Source organism: Ochlerotatus camptorhynchus, unplaced genomic scaffold (assembly GCF_037179485.1).
Source record: "Ochlerotatus camptorhynchus isolate MF236.1 unplaced genomic scaffold, CSIRO-AGI_Acam_v1.1 ptg000008l, whole genome shotgun sequence".
NCBI lineage: Eukaryota > Metazoa > Arthropoda > Insecta > Diptera > Culicidae > Ochlerotatus > Ochlerotatus camptorhynchus.
The window spans coordinates 3,733,498-3,759,302 of record NW_027040500.1 but is presented as its reverse complement, the minus strand read 5'-3'; the positions used below and the strand labels follow the sequence as shown (position 1 = coordinate 3,759,302).

General features: G+C 38.7%; 1 protein-coding gene across 2 annotated transcripts; it reads left to right on the top strand.

Moving 5' to 3' along the window:
- Nucleotides 1–6,678: 6,678 nt before the first annotated feature.
- On the top strand, nucleotides 6,679–19,100 carry vimar (visceral mesodermal armadillo-repeats). 2 transcript variants are annotated; one of them, XM_065218168.1, is made up of 5 exons: nucleotides 6,679–6,910; nucleotides 14,113–15,018; nucleotides 16,649–16,822; nucleotides 16,889–17,101; nucleotides 17,166–19,100. In XM_065218168.1, exons 1-5 carry the CDS (start codon nucleotides 6,904–6,906, stop codon nucleotides 17,699–17,701), a joined length of 1,836 nt encoding a protein of 611 aa, XP_065074240.1. In that variant the 5' UTR covers nucleotides 6,679–6,903; the 3' UTR covers nucleotides 17,702–19,100. The 2 variants fall into 2 exon arrangements, with proteins under 2 accessions (XP_065074240.1, XP_065074247.1); XM_065218175.1 differs by lacking the exon at nucleotides 6,679–6,910 and adding an exon at nucleotides 7,226–7,318.
- Nucleotides 19,101–25,805: the final 6,705 nt, after the last annotated feature.

Sequence of the window (25,805 nt, the reverse complement as noted above, 5' to 3'; positions counted from 1 at the left end):
GAAAACTCTCGACATTACGAGAGATTTGCTGCGAAAGTATCCGGGAATCTTAGTACACGTGGATAATTGTGTAGTTTAGAATTATGATTTAAACTATGAATTTTTTTTCTAAATAATTGAGTCTAATGGCTGCAAAATTTGTTTCAAAACTATTGGAATGTGGCATCACACAGGTACTACCTTTGAATTTGGCCGCCATTGAACGAGTGGCGATTTTCTTTTCTTTAGATCAAGACGATGAAGTTTTGAAGAAGGCAACGATATTAACTATCTGCACGCTGGATCAACATATAGCCATGATAGAGCGATAGAACATCATTTTATTTTCCTAAAAACAAAACCATCATAACAAATTATCAGCAAAACGATGTAGACGGAAGCGGTCGATCGGCGGATTATTGGTAAGAGGTGGCTAATAACAGAAGCGCGATTAAAACAGCCACAAGATTGTTCACTGTAATGGTGGAATCATAATACGAAGACTCGGAAGATACTCTCAGCGGTTCAAGTTAACCAGTGCCCTCACGGAGACACCCTTGACGAAATAACTCTTGGAGTTAAAAGTCAAGTAAATGTTAATGCCTAGCCTCAGTGATTCAAGTAGCAATGATCAACTGAACATCCCGGATTACATTATAGCACAAACGAAGTGACAGACGACTAACTGGCGAAGAAATCCATTAAAATAATGTAGTTCACTGTAATAGAATTTTATTTAAAGCTTTTGCCATCATCCACCAGATGGGCTAGTATTTTTTGTTTTGATTGATTTTGTGTGCAATGATCTTTGACAGTGTGCAAAGAGTGTATTGCGCATTTCACACCAAACTGGACTAATAAGCGCGTTTTCACTTATTAAAAAGTGTGATTAAAGTGCGAGCTTCCGTCTTGGTGTCTTCGATGCACTTATTTCTTATGATGCAAGCAATAAGTGCCCCGAAGACACCAAAATGATTTGGCTCAAAGGTGCACTTTTATAACACTTTTTGCATTTTTGGGGCCGTCCAATTTCAGATGCAATCAGCAATATAATTTTGTCATTTTTTTTGCATTTCAGTTTTGAGTAGAATGAAAAAGAAAGAACCAAAAGATTATAGTACATTACAAGAGCAAATTTTCATTACGTCGATAGTAACAAAGGTAAACAAAGTCGAGCTATCAGTGTCAATCGATTCTCCTGCTATTACACTATATACTGTCCGAATATAGGATCAAATCCCATTTTTAAATTTGTTTACCAGTCAAATTGCTTTTTGACGTAATCACCTTCCGATCAAAATAGTTTTCGATGTTACTTATGTCACCCAATTTCTATGGAGATGCCGTTTGACTTAAGTAACAGCGCTGAGAAACCCGTGAAAAGTGTACGTTCGTCGTTTCGCTTTCTCATTATTAAAGTGAATTAATCGAACTGTTTGTTGCTAAGATGATTTCGGTGGTCCTAAAATGATGAATGGGCTGCACGTAAGGAGACGTAATTGATAATTCTCCCGAATATCCTGGTAAATACACTTTGACTTAAGTAACAATAGGGGCCACCAAACGACGTATAATAACTTTTGACTCAAAAACCAGTATTTTTAGCATGAAAGCTAGCGATTTGCATTTGTATGATTAAAACCCTGCTAAATATGTTAAACATTGCTATCACTATGAGATTATATGTGTTTACTTGGAAATAGGAATAACTTTTCGGTCATCAAAACAAAACTTTATTTTTTCTCGGATTGGTGCGGAAATTTGCTCTTGATTTAGTGTTGCCATGTGGTACAATCCAGTACACAGCAAAAAAAAATTGTAATATCGATCAACGTAATTCAAGCTGATGTATGAAATAATGATGTAATAGAAAAAAGCAGATTCAATATTACATCAATGGATGTCATTTTGTTCGCAAAATCGATGTACATCGTACAATGTGATATTACACAACCGATGGATTGACCTGGTTGCAGCAGTTTCGATGTAATATTCAACAACTTTTTTTGCTGTGTAGTAGCAACAATCAATACGAAACTAACGATTTTAAATTGGCTCACTACTTGACTAGCCTATTGGTCCCAAGCAAACGATTAACGTACCCCATTCTAGTCGAAACTCTGGTACTACACAATGTTTGTTTTGATTCGCTATGAAAGTTTGACAGCTAAAATGAGGGGTTAGTGGATTTTCCTATGTTTCGAGGGGTGAATCGATTAGCTTGGGACCGAAGATAGTACCAGAGCTGAGCCAAAAAGTTGAGCACGTTATTTCGGGACCTTCTAGTCTTAAAGTTACCTCTATGGCTCGCTCTATGGTTATATCATGCCGATATAAGCATTAACATCTCCAGAGGATCATCACCGATCGTTTCAAACATGTGCTGCACATTGGTGGAAAATGGCAGCACAGTGACCAAAAAATAATCGATTCGTTGTTAATCGAGTAATTAAAAAATTGGACATCTCTGATTTTGGTGTGTTTGTTTTGATCAAAATGAGCGCAAAATTTCATTTCTACCGAGGGGGCAGCAAAACCACAAAATTACCTTGAATACGGGGGGTATTCATTGGATGAAAGGGACCGTGAAAGAGGACACTAAAATAGAAAGTTTTTCTTCCGACAGTTTCATCTTAGTATTCATCTTTGGTAGTAGTGCTTCCATTTATTAACGTCCTTTTAAACGAACCACCTTGAAGAGGTGGAAAAAGTTCATTCAGGACGAGGGGGGCGGCACATCTAAATCTCAAGTTTAGATGCTCAACAAATCTCACACTAGCGAATCAATCTTCGAAAAATCTTCTTTCATTTGTCGCATCTACTTGCATCGCCCATCATCTTCTTGCAGGAAATCTTCAGAATCGTCAACAATCTTCTTTCTATCTACTCAGCGTGCGTGCAGCTAGCCACAGCATAACACAATTTTTTCTGCATCGTAGATAGAGTCGTCCCCCTCGATTCAGGACGGCCAAGTCGCAACCAGCACCCAGCCGATTAGCATCCCCAGGTAGCGATAATCACAGGCTACTTCGAATTGGCTATAACCTATTTGCTCTATCATCGTCATCACCGGCACTAGCGACTTATAAACAATAGTACATTAGTGACAACAATGATCCCCCGTTCTTGTTCGCATTACTGACGGCAAATATCACCGCCAGCAACCCCACCTTGCACCGCGTGGAGGTAAGAATCGGAGTTCAGCTGCACAGGGGTCGCAAATCGCCGGTCAGGGCAGAACCCAACAACCATTGAAAGGCGTTCTTATGCACCTGCTTTACCCGGCCCAGTAGTAGCATAGAGGTAACTCTAAGACCAGAAGGTCCCGAAGAAATGTGCTCAACTTTTTGGCTCAGCTCTGGTACTCTCTTCGGTCCCAAGCTAATCGATGCACCCCTCGAAACATAGAAAAATCCATGAACCCCTCATTTTATCTGTCAAATTTTCATAGCGAATCAAAACAAAGACAGTGTAGTACTACAATTTCGACTAGAATGGTGTATGTTAATTGTGTGCTTGGGACCAATAGGCTAGTCAAGTATTGAGCCAATTTAAAATCGTTAGTTTCGTATTGATTGTTGGTAGTAGTGTTTCCATGTGGAACACTGAAAAATTGCAATAGCAGGTTCGTCACCAAAGCTTTCGAGCCGCTCCGTCTGTCACTTTGTTTGTGATTAGTAAGTATACTATTTTGATGTAGAACTACGTCTTTATCGACTATTCTGGGGTGCAAATCGAAAAATATGTGTAGGGAAACAGTCTTAGGTTTTGAACGCATGTAACTTTGTCATTTATAGATGAAATTAAAATCCAAATACGCTAATCGATAGGATATTACATAACAAATCAGATGAAACAATTTCTTTTTTTTCTCAATTTGTGTGTGTGTGTGTGTGTGTGTACAATCTAACCCCCACTGTCCGGCAGTGTTATTATGGAAGAAAACTGCTTTTTATTACCCTTAAATTAAAGCAGGTTTAGTCCGGGAGTTAGAAGGTGTTAGCTCTATTGCAGCTCCAGTGACCCATTTCAGAATGCCTGGTAATTCACCACCACTCCGAGGTCACTTTTACTTACAATAAGCCCCGCATGTTCACTCTACCTTTATCAAATGGATAATGGTATCATAAACACACTTCCAGATTTAAAAAAAAATTATTTCCAAATCTGGCACGTATATAGTTTTGAAATTTGTTCAACTGTATTAAGTCGATTTGAATGGACATTTCTTACCAATTTTGTTTCGAATACTTCTTGATTCATCTGCTGGCAGCACTTACTGGCCCTTACCGGCGACCAACTCGTATGCCCGCAAAAGCAACAACGCCTAAATCTCAAAGCTCTCCGGACGTCCCCTCGAAAATGCAATCGAGATATGTATAAGAACAATCTTCAACTGGAACGTACTCACCAAATCAATACACCCGGGAGCACATTCCCGATGCTTATTTTTCTCTCGCATGCCCGTCGTCGTCGAACGGCAAAAAAAGGGAACTCGGTGAGCAATTTTGTGATACGGAATTTTCACTGAACATAAACCGCAAATTTACGAATTTCACCACTCCCAACTGCGAAACACGTTCAGAAGCACTTTTGGTACACTTTCGATCAATTTCTTTTGAAAACAAACAAAAAAAAAGTTGCAATCGAGCCAACATCAACACCGATTGTGCCGAACTCTTTCATGCACCTTGCAGCGCGTAAATAAACTGAAATTAAAAATTATCACTCGCGATGCCACTAATTTCTGGTCCGGAAGAAAATCATCTTTTGATGCTTGGAAACGTGTTGAATCACAATTCCTTTTTTCTCAATTTTCCGTAAAAAAAACTTTTGAAAAATGTACAAATGCTTATTTTATCTCTGTTTTCATGAAATAAACGTTTTTCCCAAACCCAGTCGTCATAATCGAGTACCACTTGATGGCACATCGTTTTGCTTGAATCTGAAAAGATAAAAAACAGCGCTGCTGTCGTGCGTCTGCTCATTATCGCTTCGGACGGTGTGGCACTTGGTCATCTAGCAAGCAGGAGCAAGTCAGCGGTTAAAGGTGGATCACGGCGTGATCACCTTCTCACAACCAGCGATAAGGCTCCTCCCCCATATAACGGCAACCCGAAAAATACATGTACTTTGACGATCACGATGATTAGGAAGGACAAATATCATCAACATCACCCAACGGTTCTTTCCGAACAACAACATTAAACGGCCCTTTCAAGGGCCACAAATAAAATTGAAATAGTTGATTTTAAAATTTAATTGCATATATGTAATGGAAATTCGAACAGTCATTTCTACGCCAAAATATATAACGTCTTGTTTAGGACCCCACATTTGAATTTTCATAATTTATTACATTCCAGGAAAAATACTTGAACCACCCTAATAAAAATTGTATGGTTAATTTGCTTAACGACGTGTTCTGGGTATCATCCAAACCATTTGTGGAATAGTTCAATGATTTGGGAAATCGTTCGTTTATGGTTATTTTTTATTAGGGCAACATTGAACACTAACAAAATTTCAAAAATTGTTTTTATGTGATCAACAAATGATATCTATGTGTCGGACACATACTTAATATGTGTACATATAAACACTAAAGAGCCTAAATTTATAAAGAGGCGACATGTCAAAATTGGAACAATCGATTGTTTGTCAAAGTCATAGGAAAAGTCATTCCAATCGAGCAGAAGACCTGTCAAATGGATAAGATGTGGTCTCTTTATAAATTCAGGCTCTTTAATAAAAACCATGCATGACCACACATCAGTGCTAACATTTGAAAACGGCGCAAAAGCCATTTGTAAACAAATGGTTTGTGGGCCCTTTACTCGCTACCCGAAGAACGCCCACGCAAACCAACAGCATCGTCAGGAAGGGGAAAATTTCCCCTACCCGATGTTGCTGTTGTGTCGCGTGGGTGTACTTCAAGTAGTGAGTAAAGGGCCCACAAACCATTTGTTTACAAATGGCTTTTGTGCCGTCCCTAATAAAAAATAACCATAAACGAACGATTTCCCAAATCATTGAACTATTCCACAAATGGTTTGGATGATACCCAGAACACGTCGTTAAGCAAATTAACCATACAATTTTTATTAGGGGTTTTCAAATGTTAGCACTGACATATTATTCATTTGACGTATACGTTTCATGTGTACTTCTGAGTGGATTCTGTTTATGTGTGGGGAAATAAAAATCATGTGGAATTTCACATGGAAATTTGTCAATAAAAATGTGTAAATTGTTTTGGGTGAATCATAACCCTCGTCATAACCGAAACATTGAAAAACTTGAAAAATTTAAGATGAAGTATAACAGTAAAAAATGCATGACATACATCAATTTTGCGTGGGTTTATTTATGTCATACTGCGGTCGTGTCTAGGACACAACCGTTTAATTTTTTGTCTCTTCACCCTAGATCATCCAGTATCCCCTCGATTTGTCAGCTTATTCAGCCCACCATCGGAATCTTGCAGGGCTTCCTACCGATGACATGGACAGTTGTATGCATGGGGTGCGCAATGACATAAATAAACCAAAATAAATATGGCAGCGCGGCATCGATCGTATGTATACAACACACTCTATTTTTTGTATGTATGGCTATTATAGGTATATCTACCTACAAACTGTGCGGGTGAATGAGAATGCGACTGAAGAAAAGTCATCCAGAGCAAGTTAGGAGGGCAACACATTCGGTACAGTAGATTGCCATAAAGTTGGAAATATTTTGTGAATTTTTTAGAGTTTTCAACAGTTAAACTTTCTGGGACGCAACCCAAGTTCGAAGTTTTCAGTGCTTGCAAAAGAGTGAAGCAGTTATCCAAAGGAAGTTCCCTCTCCAAGTGTGGAATTTATTTGAATGAATGAACTAATCATTACACGACCCTAAGGAATAATCGTCATCATAATAATGGAAGGTAAGGCAGGCGCCTCTTTTATTCCTGTTTCATCCTTTTTGTTGAAAATGATGTCATACTATTGTTTGGTATGCAAAACATCTATCTTCCCATTCAAGAATGGCAAGGAAGTTGCAGATAAAAATAAGGTGTTTTTTTTTGCATTGACTAATTGCTCCATCACACTGCTGCATTCGAATGAGCCCCTGCAAGATCATTCACTCTCGAGACGGTAGCAAAGCACAAGATAGACGGATCGATACATAGAGACGACCGAATTGGGCGCGGGAGCAGAGTGGGATGGGTCATGGGTCGTACAACTCCCATTCGGCAATTTATACACTCTGTATCGAGCCCGACAGTAGTTTAGTTGATATACTCTCTGCCGTGCACGCGTTAGGGGAAAATGCGTATGTTTACCTTTGGAAAGTAATTTCGGTTTTCCTTTTAAAATAAACCATCGGGATTTTCTAATTTTAACAGCTACGTTTATCATTGAAAGAAATCAGTGCTTGCCGTCGTCTGTTGCTCCGGTTGGTTGGTCCACAAGTGCATCTGTTTTGTGGTGATTAGTGTCGGCGATGGTTAGAGTGTCGAATCTCTGGTGGGTTGTGTCTGTTGTTCGCTGTTTAAATGATGTAATATTTTGTGTCTCGTTTTTCGATACAACGTAGTATTACTATTTTATGACCTCATCGATGTCGATCTAAAAGTAATTGTAACTGTCGTTCTTGATTATTTATTTGGCAGCAACTAAGTTAAACAAATGATTAATTGTCGGACATAGCTACATGGCTTGATTGGTGCTATCGAGTGGTGTTGTATGAAGCCGAGGGTGGATCTAATGACATTCAGGTCTCATAAGTGTATACGAAAATAATAGGTAGCTAGTTAGCATAATTTGTCCTCTAATATCAGTTATTTCTTGTGACTACGATGCGGTAGTCTGTATTAAAGTTGTCATTTGATGACATTATTCCTAAGGTACTACGCTGCCGTTATACGCATACATATTAACATCTCCCAAGACGGCCCACAAGGATTGCATAGAACAGTTATGCGTATAACGACAGTACGTCCTTCAATGAGATTTTACCTACTACACAATGTTACGCCGGTTAACTAGGTTCGTGACCGCTTGTCTTCCACATTTTCTACATTTTTCTTCACTAGGTCTAACCAGGTGCTTCTTTTACCTGCCGAATTCGAGGAAAACCCCATATTTATGTTAGGTATTGTTTTCCGACATTCTCACAACGTGTCCCCCATTGCAATATTCCAGCTTCAACGGCTTTCATTGTTCTCTTCCATACCTCGCCAAACATGGCCCTAAACACGTTCGAAAACTCCCAGTGCATCTAGGACCTCTTTTCGTGTCCGTATAGAACCGGTCTTGTCAGCGTTTTGTACATGGTACACTTAGTATGGGGATGAAGTTTACCAGACTTCAATGTATCGTGGAGTCCGTTGTACGACAATAATTCGTCTATTATCACATGTCTGTCTATTCGAGCTACATTGCAGTCGGTTCGTCCAGCCAACAGTAGCCTTTATTTCCGTTTTAGACCGAACCGGATTTTCCATTCAATTCATTTTTTCTGTAGCTATATTGTCATATATATGGCTAACCCGTTTCGGTAGAGTACGGTATAGATGCGATTTTGTATAGGACCTATTCTGCCGCTCTTCGCCTGTCGATCCCATAGTCGTTTTTGTCAAAACTGAGTTTTTCAATGCTAATGGTAGCTAATTACGCATAGTTTCATAATACTGGATGAACTCATCAACTTTTTTCTGGAAAGGATTGGAAAACAGACACATTGGTTGCCCCATCACATAAGAAGCAATTGGTGTTGACGGCGACTCTGTAGCTCTTTACTCCTATGGTAAAATCTAAAGAGCCTGAATTTAGAAAGAGGCGACATCTTATCCATTTGACAGGTCTTCTGCTCGATTGGAATGACTTTTCCTATGACTTTGACAGACAATCGATTGTTCCAATTTTGACATGTCGTCTTTTTATAAATTCAGCCTCTTTAGTAAAATCCAAAAGCAAACGTCAGACTGTACGTGAAACATGGCGAACTTTGTATTATCCTTTCACTCCACCGAAAAATCCCATTAGAAACTCCCCCTTATTCTGCGAGTCACGTGACTCTCTCTCACCGGTGAGGTGACAATAGTCACCTCGTGTGAGGTGACTCTCCATTTGATTTGCATGGAGAGTCACCTCACACGAGGTGACAATTGTCACCTCACCGGTGAGAGAGAGTCACGTGACTCGCAGAATAAGGGGGACTGTAAATCGTTCCTAGAAGAGACGATTTTTCAACGGTGCCGTCAAAGCCAATGGTACGAAGCAACCTTAAAACGCGATTTTTTCGGCTTGCCGATTTTCGCTATGGGACGGGCATGCGAAGAGCGGCAGTATTCATCTTTAACACTCAGAATACCAAGGGTGCAAACTGAGTGTCAATGCTATGTGCAAGCTCCCTTCTCGGCAACGGGGCAGGCCTGCTGTGTCACTACATCGACACGCGGTTTGCACTCTTGGCATAGTGCTGCAAAATCTCGACAATACACGGCGGTATTTAAAATTCTGCTTTGGTCACTCATTTGAGCTAACAGTCATCGTCAAGGTAAACCATGTCAATTGTCAGAGACAATGCTGTCAGTGACGGACATGTGCAGATTTTTATTAGCTAAATGTGAAACTAAATTAAATTACTTGACACAGAATGCTCGAAATAAAACTTTTTGTTACCAGGAGAATCTTTGTCAGTGACGAAAATATGAATAAGAATTTACGCGATTCTCTTTTTTTTCGATTTTGTCCTTATTTAGGATAAGTACAGAAATGTCAATACAGTAACGCCTGGTAGATTACCTTTTCGTAGTGCGTTACTGGCATTAAGATCTACCACCGAAGCCTAGTGCGAACTACTTCTTAACAGGTGTGGTCGTAGGTACTACCATAAAGGTAACTCTAAGACCAGAAGGTCCCGAAGAAACGAGCTCAACTTTTTGGCTAAGCTCTGGTACACTCTTCGGTCCCAAGCTAATCGATGCACCCCTCGAAACAAACCTCACTCCACGAACCCCTCATTTTATCTGTCAAACTTTCATAGCGAATCAAAACAAACATAGTGTAGTACTGGAATTTATACTAGAATGAAGTACGTTAATCGATTTGCTTGGGACCAATAGGCTAGTCAAGTAGTGAGCCAATTTAAAATCGTTAGTTTCCACCGGTAATATCAACAATCAATACGAAACTAACGATTTTAAATTGGCTCACTACTTGACTAGCCTATTGGTCCTAAACAAATCGATTAACGTACCCCATTCTAGGCGAAACTTCAGTACTACACTATGTTCGTTTTGATTCGCTATGAAAGTTTGACAGATAAAATGAGGGGCTAGTGGATTTTCCTATGTTTCGAGGGGTGCATCGATCAGCTTGGGACCGAAGAGAGTACCAGAGCTGAGCCATAAAGTTGAGCACGTTTCTTCGGGACCTTCTGGTCTAAGAGTTACCTCTATGGTACCACCAATGGTAATGTCGGCCTACATGTCCCTAATTTGGGTCCATACATAAATTCAGCAATCGACAAAATTTTCAATAGCGACCAAAAATATCCATTAGTACCGTCCTAATGACGCGTTCATCTAGATAAAATTGATAAATAGCAGACTTTTAGCGATGGGCCCAAATTAGGGACATGTAGGCTGACATTACCTACATTTCCCCTATCATTTATTTATATATTTTCAATGTTTTAAACCTATTTTCATACATGCTATTTTTTCCTTTTTCAAATCAAGTTAAATATTTTTGGTTCATCTTCTGAATTAGAATACCTTTTTGCCGCTACTTTGTCACCAGCTATAGACACAAAACTGTGGAATTTCTGTGTGCCAGATATTGTCTTTGTGTTGTCATATAGTTCTTCAAGTTCTTCTGACATTTCGATGTACTGTTCAGTGGATATGTACTCGAAACGTAGTTTTGTGATATTTTTATCTGTTTGTTCAACTATAATTCTCGTGGAGTTGTTATGGTGTTTCCATAATCTCGAGCAAGGCTAGCTTTCTTTGCCATTCGCTTGAGAGTGCCACCAATGGCATCACAGGGACCTTTTCCATGAGACGTTGCAAAAAAATGCCATTCTGCTTCTAATCCATGCTTTGAGTGAAATCTACACAGACTAGCAAAGTTTATTTTTTTATTTTTGTATTGTGATGCTGCCCCATCTGACATAAAAGTAATTTTAGAAAAATCTATCGATTGTTAAAATCTATCATTTTTGAGATGAACAACTGAACTGCAACTGTATCGTGAGTCATTACTTCTGATATGATAATGAAGCTAACATTTTCAAGTTTATTGTCTTTCTTATAATAAACTTCAAATGGATGTATTGTTGCTTGAGAATTATTCCAGTGATATCCTTGAGCAGCGTTTTGGCTAATGAATGAATAATTTTCAAAAAAATCACAAATTGCTAGAATTTCGCCTTCTTTTAATGATTCTTTTTTATTTCTTAGTAAAAATGACTGTTGTTTGTAAATAAAGTCATGAGTTCTAAGTTTGTTAATTTTATCAATGATATACGGAACAAATTCATCAACAGGCTTGATAATCGTTTCCAAATTACAGCGATCAGTATTCAGCCACTGTTGAAACACAACATCTTGTTTGTTATTTGATTCTAATAGCAAAGTAAGTTCCTCTTCATTGGAAGCACACTTTTCGCAATCACGGAAAAAGCAATCAGTTGTTCTAGTGGAAATATTACAAAGCATTTTTTCTATTATTGCATCTTGTGACATAATTCTTAAACTGTTGATCATTAATTTTACATTTTCATGAATTGTACAAATACATACATTATGTATACCAGTAGAATCAAACAAAATGCAATGTTTTGGTCGCAATTGTGTAAATACAGTGAACAAAAATCATGTACGCTTCTTTGAGGGACATCATTAACAGGCGTTTTTGAACGTGTTCTTTTCGTCCATTTCTAAACTCGGAAACAAAATCATTTGTTCCGGGCATAGGTCTACTAATATCATTGTCATCAAAAAATTCCCTAACTAGCCCACTTCTTTTGTTGGGTGTGCTTAGAATACCCTGCTCATTAACAAGGCGCTTCACCTGCCTCACCATGTACGTTGGTGCGTTGAATTCTGCTACAACTTTATTCACGGACCAAGACTTTGGCAATACTGATAATACTGTTATCTGATCTTTTCTGTCAGCTGTAGGGGAATTGAACTTCTCCTTTAGCTGCACAATCATTTCTTCGTATGCCTCTACTTTGCTAATGTCTGCTGTATCTAGGCCAAATATATTTTTTCGCACTGCTTGTGTAATTTCTAGAGATTTTATTGAACGATAATCCATGCTCCTCATGTTCCTCGATGAAATTGGAGATAAATTCAACGTTTCCACAAAACCATTAAACTTCTCAACATTGTATGGGCGTTGCAGATCATCTGCTGATGGAATTGACTCCAATGATGGAACCGATGGCACTGTATCTGAAGGAAAGAAGAAGAAAAAATAATTAATAAGTGCAATTAGGAGGTTGCAGTTAAAAGTTGATAGAATCATCAGGATGACTGTTCTTACCTAGCTCATCTACGGATTGATGGCCACTCATTGATGGACCTGTATCATCACTATGCTGCTGCCCACTAGTTGACGGTTGGATATTTACTTCATTTCCAACCGATCGGCGTTTTTTCATAACTGGACTTCTATTATGAGATATCACGCTACGGCATGACTCATTTGTGAAAGAGCATTTGTGCTCATCGTTTCATCAATTTCGTGGTTATATCCCATAGAATGTATTTTTTCTACCATCATTGACGATATGGCCCGTAACTTATTTCGGTTGCATCTCGGATTATTTATATTTGCACAACATTTCAATCCTTTGAGCCTTAATTTACTACTTTGGTCCATGATAATAATTTTACTACAACTTGTCTTCACAACTTTCGTTATCAGATTGACTGCTGCTTGTATGAAATCAACCTAAGTTTTATAGTGCTCATAGGTAGAATGAAGTGGTAGGTATGTAATGTTAATGGTTTAGGTATAAATAACAGAAGGGCATATAGAATTATGATGCGATACGTTGACTTCCCAAATCGTTGTTGATTCGAAAGAAGATCTCAATTTAAATTTTATTCATACCTAATTCTTTATGCATAATTTGAGCTAAGAATTCTAAGTTGCTATAGGAGTATCGGATTTTGCCTCAGTAGTAGACAATATAATCAATTATATTATTTTCTAATGATATAAGCCCTTTTCATATGGAATTCTCGATTAATCCAAGTGATTAGTTGCTGATTAGACAAAATTGAATCACAAATGGAGCTTCATTGGGTTCTGAGATTATTTTAAGCTTCATTGGTTTAGTTTTGTGTAAAAATGGTACGTTAAAAAATCAGTTCAGACATGAAAAAGTTTTTGTAAGAAAAACTTTTTTTTCCTTAAAAGTGCCCATCTCGCGATGTAAAAATCGGCAGAAAAAATTTGGCCCTTCTCAAATGTTAGTCTAGATAAATTTTGAAAAAATGAGTATGCAAAAGTGCTTATTTAGTCAAAGTCTACACATCCAGAAAATTTTATTGAAATCTGAGAGGGTGCTGCCAGCTTCGATTCGATTTGGCGCGAAATGCGTCATAGTGGTATTGGTTTGCGTAGGCGTATTTCGGATCGCGTGGAAAGTGCCTCACAACTTTTGTTTACAAAAGCTTTTGTGCCGTTTCCAAATGTCACGCCTGAAATGCTATTTTCGTTTAATTAAAAAAAATGTATTGATCTCTACTTCTGCTGCAGATGACAGAAGTTTTTAAAAACCAATTACATTTTCGTGTTCGACTGAGTCTGACAGATCCTACGTCGTTTGATTATTCACCTATCAAACGACGTAGTGTTAAGTAAGAAGCTCATGTGAAATTTTGTTACTTATGAACAAATGAATCTAAACAGACCAACCCTATCTCAGAATCCACCACTTGTATACTCCTCCACCCAGAATTTAATTTTAAACTTCTCCCTTTTTTGGCTACTTGCCAAGTGCATAGAATTGTTAGCACCATGTGTACCATCCAACCAACCAAACACTTTCATCGGCTGTTATAAATTGATTCCGCACGGTTCACTAATCATCTAATGTCCTATTTTCTTTTTCCCACAGCTGACATGGATGAAATCATTGCCGGTTTGAAGAACGCCACCTTGGAGAAAAGTTCCGAGAGGGCACTGCCTCTGCTAAAACAGATATCTGATGCGGAAACCAACCTCTGTGATAAGTACGACATCAAAGCCGATCTACTTGATTTGCTCTCACTGGACAATCCGGCCGTTCGTGTTCAGGTGGCACGATGCATTGCCGAGGTGGCCAAAACCGAAACTCAGCGGGATAAGTTTACCAAAGAAGATATCATCCGGAAATTGATCTCATTTCTTTCGAGTGACAGTGAAAACAGTAAGCTGGACCTGAACATCCAAGTTTGTCGAGCCTTGGGCAATATATGCTACGCAAACGACGACGCTCGTAGTGTCATCAAAGCTATAGAGGGAGATGTGCAGATTTTCTCCCTGTTAGATCTGGATGTGGACACGGACGAGGAAGACAAGGATCAGTTTGTGAGGGTGAGATGTGGATTGATTTCCAACTATCTCCTCGGAACTGATGATATTGCGGAACGAGCAGTCGAGCTCGGAGTCATCGGTAAGATTGAGAAGATTCTTGCACGCTGCATTGCAGATGTGGATAAGTACGAGGATCTGCTGCTAAACACACTACCACCGCTGAGTATTCTGACTGAGCAGGTCAGTGATCTGTACTTTGAATCGACGCTCAACAAGCTGATTGCAGAGATATTGGCCAAATGTACAAATCCGGACTTGGCCGAGTCGTGCTTGGCCCTGTTGCACTACGAGGCGCAGAACGATGACGTAAAGCTGCTGCTGGCAGAGGAAGGTTTGTGCGAGACGATATACAAACTGCTGGAGAAGTACAAGACTTTCGCCAATACCGATGAGGCGCGGGTACTAATGAAGCTGGCCTGTGATTTGATTGTACTTATACTGACTGGAGGTAACTATGAGGATTTATTTGAGGATTCGTTTTGACGTGTGAGGGTTGGGGTAATTTTTTTTATCTTCTGGGGGAATTCCTAGATGATGCATATGTATGTGAGATACGTTTGAAATATAATACAATCCAAACTGTTAGTTTTGTGGTTTGATCATTCGCGGATTCTAAGTCAGGTTTAGCATTATTCTCAAGGCATTCTGTATTAAAATTGTTTGAACCATTCTAGATATTATATTATGTCAAGTTCTACTACTAATGTGCATCGAGGCTAGCTTGCGATGACTATCGTCATCGGATGAAAAATGGCAGACGAGTTTTTTTAGTAAGTCGTAGACGGTCGACTTGAATGACTCTTTCCAATATCAAGATTCCGACCAACTAGAAGGTTACTGTCTTTTTTCGCCAAAGTTAATCAGCAGACCTATTGACATTTCAGTTGAGGATTTCCACACTAGGCGGCAGATCTTTTCCTGGTGTGTGTGCAATTTGGCTTCCATTTGTTTGTTATAACTTGACATCTCGACTAGATAGAAGATTGCGGTCTTCGGCAAAGTTGTTCAGATAGATAGGCTGCTCATAAAAGCATAATTTTTGCACATCTTTTTTGCTTTATTAGAAAGGGTTGGTTCATCTCTTATTTATTTAAGATAAAAAGCCTTCTCTTGGTATTGGTATTGGTATGTTTCAAAATAAAATAAGAGTGACTTGCGGCCTATCCCGCTAGTACTACACCTAAATACAAACACCCATATTCTTGTTTTCGTTCGAACCGTATTTTCCATAAAAAAAACCTTTTTTTTTTGTATGGAAAATACGGTTCGAACGAAAACAAGAATACGGGTGAAAGTCAGTGCCTTCACATAAACGTGTTGCGACATGGCTATCGAATAGTGTGATACTGCCACTAGCGGCTAGAACTTTGGTTCTCTCAAGCCATGGTTCATCAGAGAAGGAAGGCTCACTAATCCACAACGCCCGCCCATGACGGCACACTGCCACGACATGAGCTAGAGATGCCGGCTATAAACCAACCGTCTCCAACGCCCCATTATGACAAGAGATTAAGCCATCCCACCAACGTCAAGGTGCAAAAACTAGCCATGAGGAGGGATATCAGACATATGTCGCAATAATTGACATTAAAATGAGTTTTCAGTATGATAGGAACTGCAAAGTTTAATATCGATTTGCTTTTATTTTGTTAAACAACTTTGCTCCGGTTTGCTACCCTTGATATCTTGACTAGATAGAATGGAGGTTTGGTAGGGTTAACTTCCGCAGATCTGCTGGTTCGTCTCTTTTCGGAAATTGGGAACTTTTATTGTACTAGCATGTCACAACATCATGTCGACGTTCGCCTTACGCCACATGACATCAACATGATGTTTTGACATGTTATATAATGCCTCATCGCCGGCACACGAGTGAACACCTGACCTCAGGGTAGGCGTTGGTTAAGGAGTTGATGGGTGGCCACGATCAATACAAGCTTTTTTTAAAATAAGTACGAATCATTAACCACGCAAGGAGGGGCGAGGATCTCAAGTCTCGCAATGCCGGCGAATATGTCTGTAATTAGATTAAATATAGTGAGTATACTGAAAAAAGCCTTCAACCAATTACTTTTCAGATAAATCGATGCATTACCTTTACACAACTCCGCTGCTAAAATATATGGAAGATTGGCTGGATTCTTACGATGTGGAACTGTTGACGACCGGTGTACTGGCACTTGGAAACTTCGCTCGTTCAGATAGCCATTGCATTTACATGGTGGAGAATAATATTATGCATAAATTGCTATGTAAGTAAGCTAAACATACATTATGCTTTGGTTTTACGTGAGTAAGCAATTTCTACTGAATTCCAGCTATCTTGGCTAAGAACAACGGAATCGACCACCAGATGACTCTGCAGCATGCACTTCTAAGCACATTGAAAAACCTAGTCATACCGAAACCGAACAAGGCTGCCGTCATCGAAGCCGGTCTGGTGGACATCATTTTGCCCATGCTGGAAATTCATCAACCGCCGGTAGTGTTTAAGCTCCTCGGGACGCTTCGAATGACCGTTGATGGTCAAGGTACGATTAATGTGCTTTGGTTGGCATTTTCTTATCTGTAATTTGATAAAATTTGTATTTGTAGAAAAAATAGCCCAACAGTTGTTGCAAAATGAGAAACTCATCAAACAGTTGGTACACTGGAGCAAGACGTCTGAATTCACCGGAGTACTCGGCGAATCGCTCCGGTTGATGGCGTGGTTGATCAAGCACGCGTACCATGCCAACAAGGATCTCACCGCAGCGGACGATACCGGATTGAGACGGTTTGTAGCGGTTGATGGCGCCGTTGCCAGTATGGTTGGTATGCTAAATTCCACTCATTTGGTTATGCAAAACGAAGCACTGATTGCACTCAGTATTTTGTCCACAATCTTGCCAAATAAATCCACCGATGGTGCGAAGCTAGATGAACTGCTTGTCAACGCAAACGTAGGGGAAAAGCTAGCTGAACAGATTACCTTGAATGGCGAAACAATGACGAAAGAGATTGTGGACAACTTACAAACATTTGTCAAACTTCTCAAACTGTCGCAGGCATGCACAGAAAATCTAAAGAAACATAACATTGACGAACTGTTGAAGTCTATTCCTAGTCTTGTAGAATACTGTACGCTTTAAGAGGGATTATTTACTTAGTGTTCAAGTACTGATTAATTTGACTCCCATTTGATCAGTATTGTTTTAAATATTCTCTGCCTCTATTTTGGCTTTCTATTGGTTTGGCCGCTGAGTATTTTAATGGGAAACATGGATTCCATCTACCTGGATTCGATCATCTGGCATCTGGCTTAACCTTGCCAAAACTAAGTTTCAGGATGTTTAATCCCAAATGTTGTTTTGAGCAGCATCCAAATCAAAATCGATCGGAAACCCCTGATGAAATCACTTCATTCTGCTCGTTGGCTACAACATTTCAAATCCGCAGTTTTATGCCAAAGTAGTGCAAAAGGGGCTTCAAATGAGAGCAGATAGCATTTCTAGTGATTTTTTGCAAGCAATTTTAGTGGTTTTTAATTTTGAAATTAAGATAACACATGCAATTACTAGTTTTAGTCATTGGCTGTTCGATCCTTTTGTACGTGATTTGGAAAAAAAAAATTCACATTAGTGTTCCAAGTAAATTTCAAAATAGAAAGAGATAAATAAAATACTACCGATAACTTAAAACAATCATTGAATTAATTAAAAATATGTGCAAAGAATTCAAAAACACTAGCTAAAAAAAAGATCTACAGATTCTATTTTGAACAAAAGACCCTCTCTCTAAACATAAGACTTAAATCTTTCTTTCCTAAACAAAAAAAAACACCACTCTTTCTAAATCGTGATGAATGCGAGAATGCACTTTCTTGTAGGACGGAAGAAAAATGCACAAACATCTTTTCTAAAATTAATCATACCGACTTAAAATCTTAAAGAAACATGTTGAAAACATTAAAAACCAAATATAAGCAATGTTTTTCATATTTACCGATAAGGAAATGTTGAAAAAATCTATTGAACAGTTCATGCCGCTCTAAAGCAAAAAGAGAAAATGGATCATACAAGATTGTTATTTACACGGACGCAGGAAGATACACAAATAAATAAAAATAAAAAGTTTGCTTTTACCGCATTCAACGAAAGGAACAAATCCTTTCAAGATGATAATAAAACGATTGAAACATCTGCGAATCTTAAACTGAAGGTATTACAACATACATTTATCATGCGCAAATTTCTATAAGTCTTTAAAAAAAATCAGATTACCTTTACCATACGCCAACGCATTTATATAGAGAAAGACAGAGCGCTAACGGCACATCGAATATTAGCGACATGATCGCAATGGGCTACCACGGACGGTAGCTGCCTAGAAGAACCTACCTAACTACACAATCCCGTAGATGATTCTGAGGCGTACACACAAATCAGTTTATTCGCATCTCTCAAACAAAATAGTCGTTAGCACGTATTCAACCGGATTTATGGTATTGATATAGGAAAATTTTGCAAAATAAAAATGCTCTGATTAATAGAGCTGTGTGACCTGCTAATCAACAATGAAAGAAATCCCTATTAATCATCTTTGGACATGCACATCGCACAATATGTACAAATCTAGATGAATTAACATTTTCAATACGGCCTATCTGCAGTAATCGACTTAACTGAAGTTTGATTAAAATGAGGTCTTATTTATTTATTTTGTGAATGATTGTTTGAACCAAGGTTGCAAATACTCATTTCAGCAATGTTTTAACAATGTTTTAACAATGTTTTTTTTTAAATTATGAAATAATTAAATGCTATGATCATATTTTGAATAGGTAAGATACAAGAAAAGGTTGCAAAGAATGTGTTTGACATATTAAACCTGTTTATTTCACTTCATGAGAGTCACAATCAGCGATTTTTCACACACTCACTCACTCACTCACTCAGCGATCAGCAAATCGCTGATTGTGACTCATAGAAATCAAAATATACAGGTTTTATGTTTCAAACGCATACTTTGTAACCTCTTCTTGTAAGTAACAAGTAAAACATGCCATCATACCATCTTTTGGTTTTATTATTCCGAAAAACATTATTTTAGCTGGAATGAGTATTTGCAACCTTGGTTTGAACGAATAAATTAAAAACAAAGGTCGAATGAATAAAATACATATACTAAAAACCAGTGTTGGCAAAATCAGAAATCAATTGATATTTTTCCGCTCTCATGCGCTCGCAATATCACGCGTGATATTGGAACAAAATATCATGCTTGATATTGATTTTACAAGCTCCTTTGATATTGCGAGACTATTAAAAATGTGCAAAAATCAAGCTGAGAATTGACTCTACACAAAAATGATTCCATTGCACATCGTTTTCTTAGAAAGAGAAAGCATAGTCAGCTATCTCTTTTTAATCTTCACCGATGGCAGGCGCGAAGGGACTGCTGCAAGCCGTTATGGAAGTTTCAGCTGCATTCGGGTGTAAAGCAAAAATCATTAAACTCAATCTCACCACAGTTTGGTGAGATTTGCAGCTGGTGAGTTTTGTTAGCTTGATATTCCGAGCTGCGATATCACAGCTTGCAAAATCAATCGCAGTTGTTTGCTTGTTGATTTTTGTCTACGAAAATCAAGAGTGATCTTGGGCGTTGGTGAGATTTGGTTTTTTTTTTTATATTTTCTCAACACTGCTAAAAACACAATCACTCTCGGTTTACAGCACCAGAGAAAAACGAAGCAAAACGCTGGCGAAGTTATCTGTCTTGGCAAGTGGAAGTCGAATATCGAAGAAACACGATTGAACATTCGCTGTAAACCGCCGATGCTAAACCTATAGCTTATTGCGACCTTGCGACGTAGTATCAATCTCAACATAACGGTGTTACCACAGGTGGTGTTACGCAGCACTCGTGGTTGGATGTTTACATTTATCTGCCCTGTGAGCGGTGCGAAATTAGAAGAGCCCTCGAAGTATATCTACAAATTTTAATAGGTTCTAGATCGATAGAGAAATTACTTATTATAAATTAGTACCTATCATAAATTAAGATTTGCTGGTTTACCAATTATTTTGGCTCATCCTGTATTGAGGCTTCGCTATTCATGATTCAGGGTTGTTGCAACTGGCGTAGAATTTGCGTTCGGCGTGTGTTTTTTTTTTATAATGCTCTGTACTGCCGTTATACGCATGTCCCATATTCTATGCAATCTTTATGTACCGTGGTCCTCATGCATATAACGGCAGTGTAGCGCTTAAAAAATTAAATCATTGTAAATTGTATTCATCAACTATCAATTAATCTTTTATTCAAGTGGTCATACCTATTAAACGTTTGTTGTTTAGCTCGGTTTAGCTTTATGATCGATATTGTGACGAATAATGAGTAATATTTAGAAGTTAACACATCTTTAAAAACTATTTTCGTTGATTTTTATTTTTAGATTCTTACAGCCACATTGTTATAACAGTTTATAACTATCAATATATCTCATCTAACTTACTAATTTCATTTAAAAAAGAGAATTGTTTGGACTATGAATAGTCAAAGATAAACCCTTGCGCTGAACTGGCCGGCTTGACTTGCCGCAAGGGCTCAGTAAGGGTTGCTAATTGTAGAGACCTGAAGCTAAGTGCTAGTTCCACAGTGTCAATATCACATAATTAAGTTTTCCCAAATTGTTGTACCACATACATCAATAACTGATAAAAGTTGATTGAATATTACAGTCATCAACATGATTTGTTCTCAAATTTTATGTACATCGTACAACGTAATATTAGAAACGGAATGACTAATGTGCAGCAGTTTTGATGTAATATTCAACAACTATTTTTTTGGGAATCGCCAGATGTGGTATGTGTCTCCAGTGGGATGCCTTGACCACTTATCATTTTCAAGAGCTGACATCTACTAACTAGATGTGAAAAAGAACTGGCATCACTGATAAAATTGAAATGTGGTGGCTTGCTTCAGTGGCGCCACCATGACAAATGCAAGCACATTCCCAACTAAAACATTATTTGCGATGAATGTGATTGTGAGTGTTATGTCTGTGGTTGTACTGACCCTTCATTTCGATGACTGTATGATTGCCGAAATGATACAGAAATGGGTTAATGATGTGATATTGTTTATAAAGGGTGATACGGTCAAAATTTGGTCAAGGGAAAACGCGTGTAAATCGGTGAAATCGTTTATTTAAAAAATCAAATTAAATTTCTTTTTCAAGTTCAATTAGTATAAAATTCAGGAAAAATATTCAGTTAGGCTTCCGCTTTTCCAAATCCGAATTGCCGGGCCTTACGCTTGACCCCTGCCATCAGATTTTGTACAGCCACCTTGTCCACCTTCTTGCCGCAGAAAGCCAGTTTGCCTTGAACTGCTGCTCGCCCTGAGCAGTTTTTTGGTCTTCTTTAGGTTCCGCTTGACAATAGCCCAGTATTTCTCAATTGGGCGGAGCTCTGGCGTGTTGGGAGGGTTCTTGTCCTTGGGAACCACCTGCACGTTGTTGGCGGCGTACCACTCCATGGCCTTTTTACCGTAATGGCAAGATGCCAAATCCGGCCTAAACAGTACGGAACAACCGTGTTTCTTCAGGAAAGGCAGCAGACGTTTATTCAAACACTCTTTCACGTAAATTTCTTGGTTGACAGTCCCGGAAGCTGCTTTTCAAGCCACAGGTACAGATGGCTTGCCAAACCAGATATTTCTTTGCGAACTTTGACAGTTTCATGTGCTTGAAAACATCTGCTACCTTTCCCCTTCCTTTTGCCGTATAAAACTCCTGTCCCGGAAGCTGCTTGCAGTCAGCTTTGACGTAGGTTTCGTCGTCCATTACCACGCAGTCAAACTTCGTCAGCATCGTCGTGTACAGCCTCCGGGATCGCGCTTTGGCCGTCGTATTTTGTTTATCATCGCGATTTGGAGTCACTACCTTCTTGTAAGTCGATAGTCCGGCTCGTTTTTTGGCTCGATGCACGGTTGTAGACGATACACCCAGCTTATTTGCGGCATCTCGGAGAGAGAGGTTAGGGTTTCGCTTGAAACTACCGGCAACTCTCTTTGTCGTCTCAGCGGCTTCCGGTTTTCGATTTCCCCCCGATCCAGACTTCCTGGCTGTCGACAAACGTTCCCCAAACACTTTAATTACATTTGTAACGGTTGATTTGGCAACTTTTAGCGATTTTGCCAACTTTGCGTGCGAGTAGCTCGGATTTTCGCGATGCGCGAGCAAAATTTTGATACGCTGCTCTTCTTGCTTGGACGGCATTTTGACAACTGAAGAGTGAATTCCAAAATCAAAATAGGAGCAACATTCTACACACACACACACCTTCAAAATGAGGGGTGTTCAGGTTTTTTAAATGCAAAATTGAAAGAAATATGTCAAGTTGATATTGACCAAATTTTGACCGTATCACCCTTTACAAGCTGAGCAGTGCGTGGGGTCGTTTGATCGAGTCTCTTTATCGATTTGGTCCTTTGTTAATAACTTTGCTATAAAACCGTTTCTTTTCGTGTTTTCCGTTTAATGTGCTAGATAATAGCTGCACACATCGAACTGTGTGCTGCAAATGGCTGAACATGTCTTTTCATGGCCGTGGGGATGCAGGGAGAGGATCGATGAAGAGAGTCTGTCGGTATCGCTTGGGATCTTATGCAGTGTTCCGCTTGTATTATTTTCTTTGTTTTATTGCTAATATTACGGTATTCTCTTTTTGTTGTTTTCTATGTCACATTACAAACCATATCAAATGTATAACGGACCGAGCGCTCTTTCGGAGAATTTTGTGTTCAAAGCCATTGTTTACGTTTGGTTGTTCCGCCTATTTCAATTGTTGGTCTTTGCATTACCTACACACCTAATCGCATTCTAAATGTTCGGTACTTTTTTTAGCGGACAATACTCGGCAAAACTATTAAATTGCTACACATTCGGTTATTTTCCATGCTTATACCGAAAATAGTAACGTGAGTTGCTGAAGAACAGTATTTTCAAAAATCATTTAGGGTAAATGACGGCTTCGGCAATACCTTATTCTATTATCGTCAGGGGTAAACAACATACTTGATAGCTCAATTCTGGCATGTAGATACATTGTGTTTCAGAGCAGCTATTGGCCAAATTTGAGTGCTCTAGGACTTTGTTTATCCCCAGAAGATAATAGGTTAAGGTATTGCCGAAGCCGACATTTCCCCTACTGTGTTTTGCTATTTTCATTACTGATATGTTCTGTAGACCTAAATTCCCCCTTATTCTGCGCCGCGATTGAGGTGAGGTGACAAAAGTCACCGCGAGTGAGGTGACTCTCCATTTGATTTGCACGGAGAATCACCTCACTCGCGGTGACTTTTGTCGACTCACTAGTGACAGCGAGTCACCTCACCTCACTCATGGTGCAGAATACGGGGGATTCTCCCCTGTGACCATCTATTTCGGTATTAACTCTTACTGACTTGTCGGTTATCATGCTACTTTTACTGAAATAAATACTAAATACTGTTGGTATTTATTACACGTGGAAAATCTGTCAAAAACTTCAAAAGCGCACCATTTTGTATTGATAATTTTTTCGTACGCAGTGAAAATTGAATTGTCTTCAAAGTTGTTTAAAAGTTTTCATTGATCTTCGTCTAAATAAAGTGAAAATGGGCGAAATTTTCGAGCGGATCGAACAGTGAGATGTCGGAGCGAAGGAAATTCTTTGTATGTACATTAATTTTCATTATATTTTCTCCGTAGAATACTGAGGCGGTAGATGATAGCATAATCTGTTGTTTTTTTTTTCTGCCGGCGATTGGTTCCCGGATACTTGGACGGCTGAGACCTGGGCTGGGACACTATATAGTCGCTATATTTATAGTCTGGCGGATGAAATTATGAACTATCAAAAAGCGGAACCAATTCATTATATTGTAGACCAACAATTGAAAAGATACAATTTTTCAACTTCAACTTCAAACGACTGGAGAGCGGCTTATGCAAAGTATCGAATAGTTAATTCACAGACAAACAGACGTAACACTTCATTGTGTATCTTCGTTCACGCATTTAACGGTTGATTAGAATATTATCAGTTCCGCGAACTACTCGTCGCAGCGCTGGCATCGGATCACTTTGACGTTTCTATACATTCTATAGAAATTTTATGCAATATTGTTTGCGAGTTAGCGAGCAAGCTTGTTTTCCGCGAGAAGCCCGAGAGATGTCGTTACTTAGGTCCTATGTTTTGAGATACTATGTTTTCAAGAAAAACTTTTTCAAAGAGTTACGTCTGTTTGTCTGTGGTTAATTCCTGGATTTGCTTTCATTTCGTTTGTTTGCCATGATAAAAATGCTTGTGTTTGTTAATACAATAAATAGTAAATATAAAAGTTAGTAAATAATAGTAATAAAAAACATTCTGTAATTGCTGAACTTCATAAAAAAAATACTGGGTTACTCAGCTATCGAATTTATATATTTTTGCTTAAAGTTTTTCAAAAAAGTACTGAGATGTCGTCACAATAAAGCAATCTTTTCGGTTATATTTGAAAGCTCGCAAGAGTGCCTTGATTACCGATTGCTCAGCATCTGTTGAAATTACCGAAACGATCACCTGGCGCTCAGCTCTTCTAATCTCGTCAAAAAATATAATGAGTTCGGTAAAAATAAGTTAGTGTGTACGTCGATGTTTCCAGAGAAAAACGCAACAATAGTGCATTCAAGAACGCATTGATAAATTACCATCTAAAATGATCACCCATATTTTTGTTTTCGTTCGAACCATATTTTCCATACAAAAAAAAAAACCTTTTTTTTGTATGCAAAATTCGGTTTGAACGAAAACGAGAATATGGGTGGATATCATTTTCGTTTGATTTAACTATCGCCGAGACTATCGTACGATAACAATACTTCCACCACATTGTTCCATGCAGTTAGAAAACGGCATGCTCGATTGGCTGCGGCAAGTGACAGTTCAAATTGGCTGCCGCCAGACTATCAATATAGTGACTATACTGCGACACTATATTTACTGAAAATCAGAGCGTCAACGTGTACTATAAAACACTTGCTATATAGAAGCTAGCATTTTACACTAGGGGAAGGTCCATTAATTATGTCACGCAAATTTCGCCCATTTTCAACCTCCGTCCCCCCTTTGTTACATTTTTTGTATGGACTTTAATTTTTTTGTATGGACTTTAATTTTTTTGTATGGCTCGTCACAGTTTCCTAAGCCCCCCTCCCCCATA

Bases quoted from the DNA above. Each gene is read 5' to 3' on its own strand.
- vimar (XM_065218168.1), top strand. The intron at 15,019-16,648 runs GTAACTATGAGG...ATTACTTTTCAG, and splicing joins TGTACTTATACTGACTGGAG to ATAAATCGATGCATTACCTT. The intron at 17,102-17,165 runs GTACGATTAATG...TTGTATTTGTAG, and splicing joins AATGACCGTTGATGGTCAAG to AAAAAATAGCCCAACAGTTG.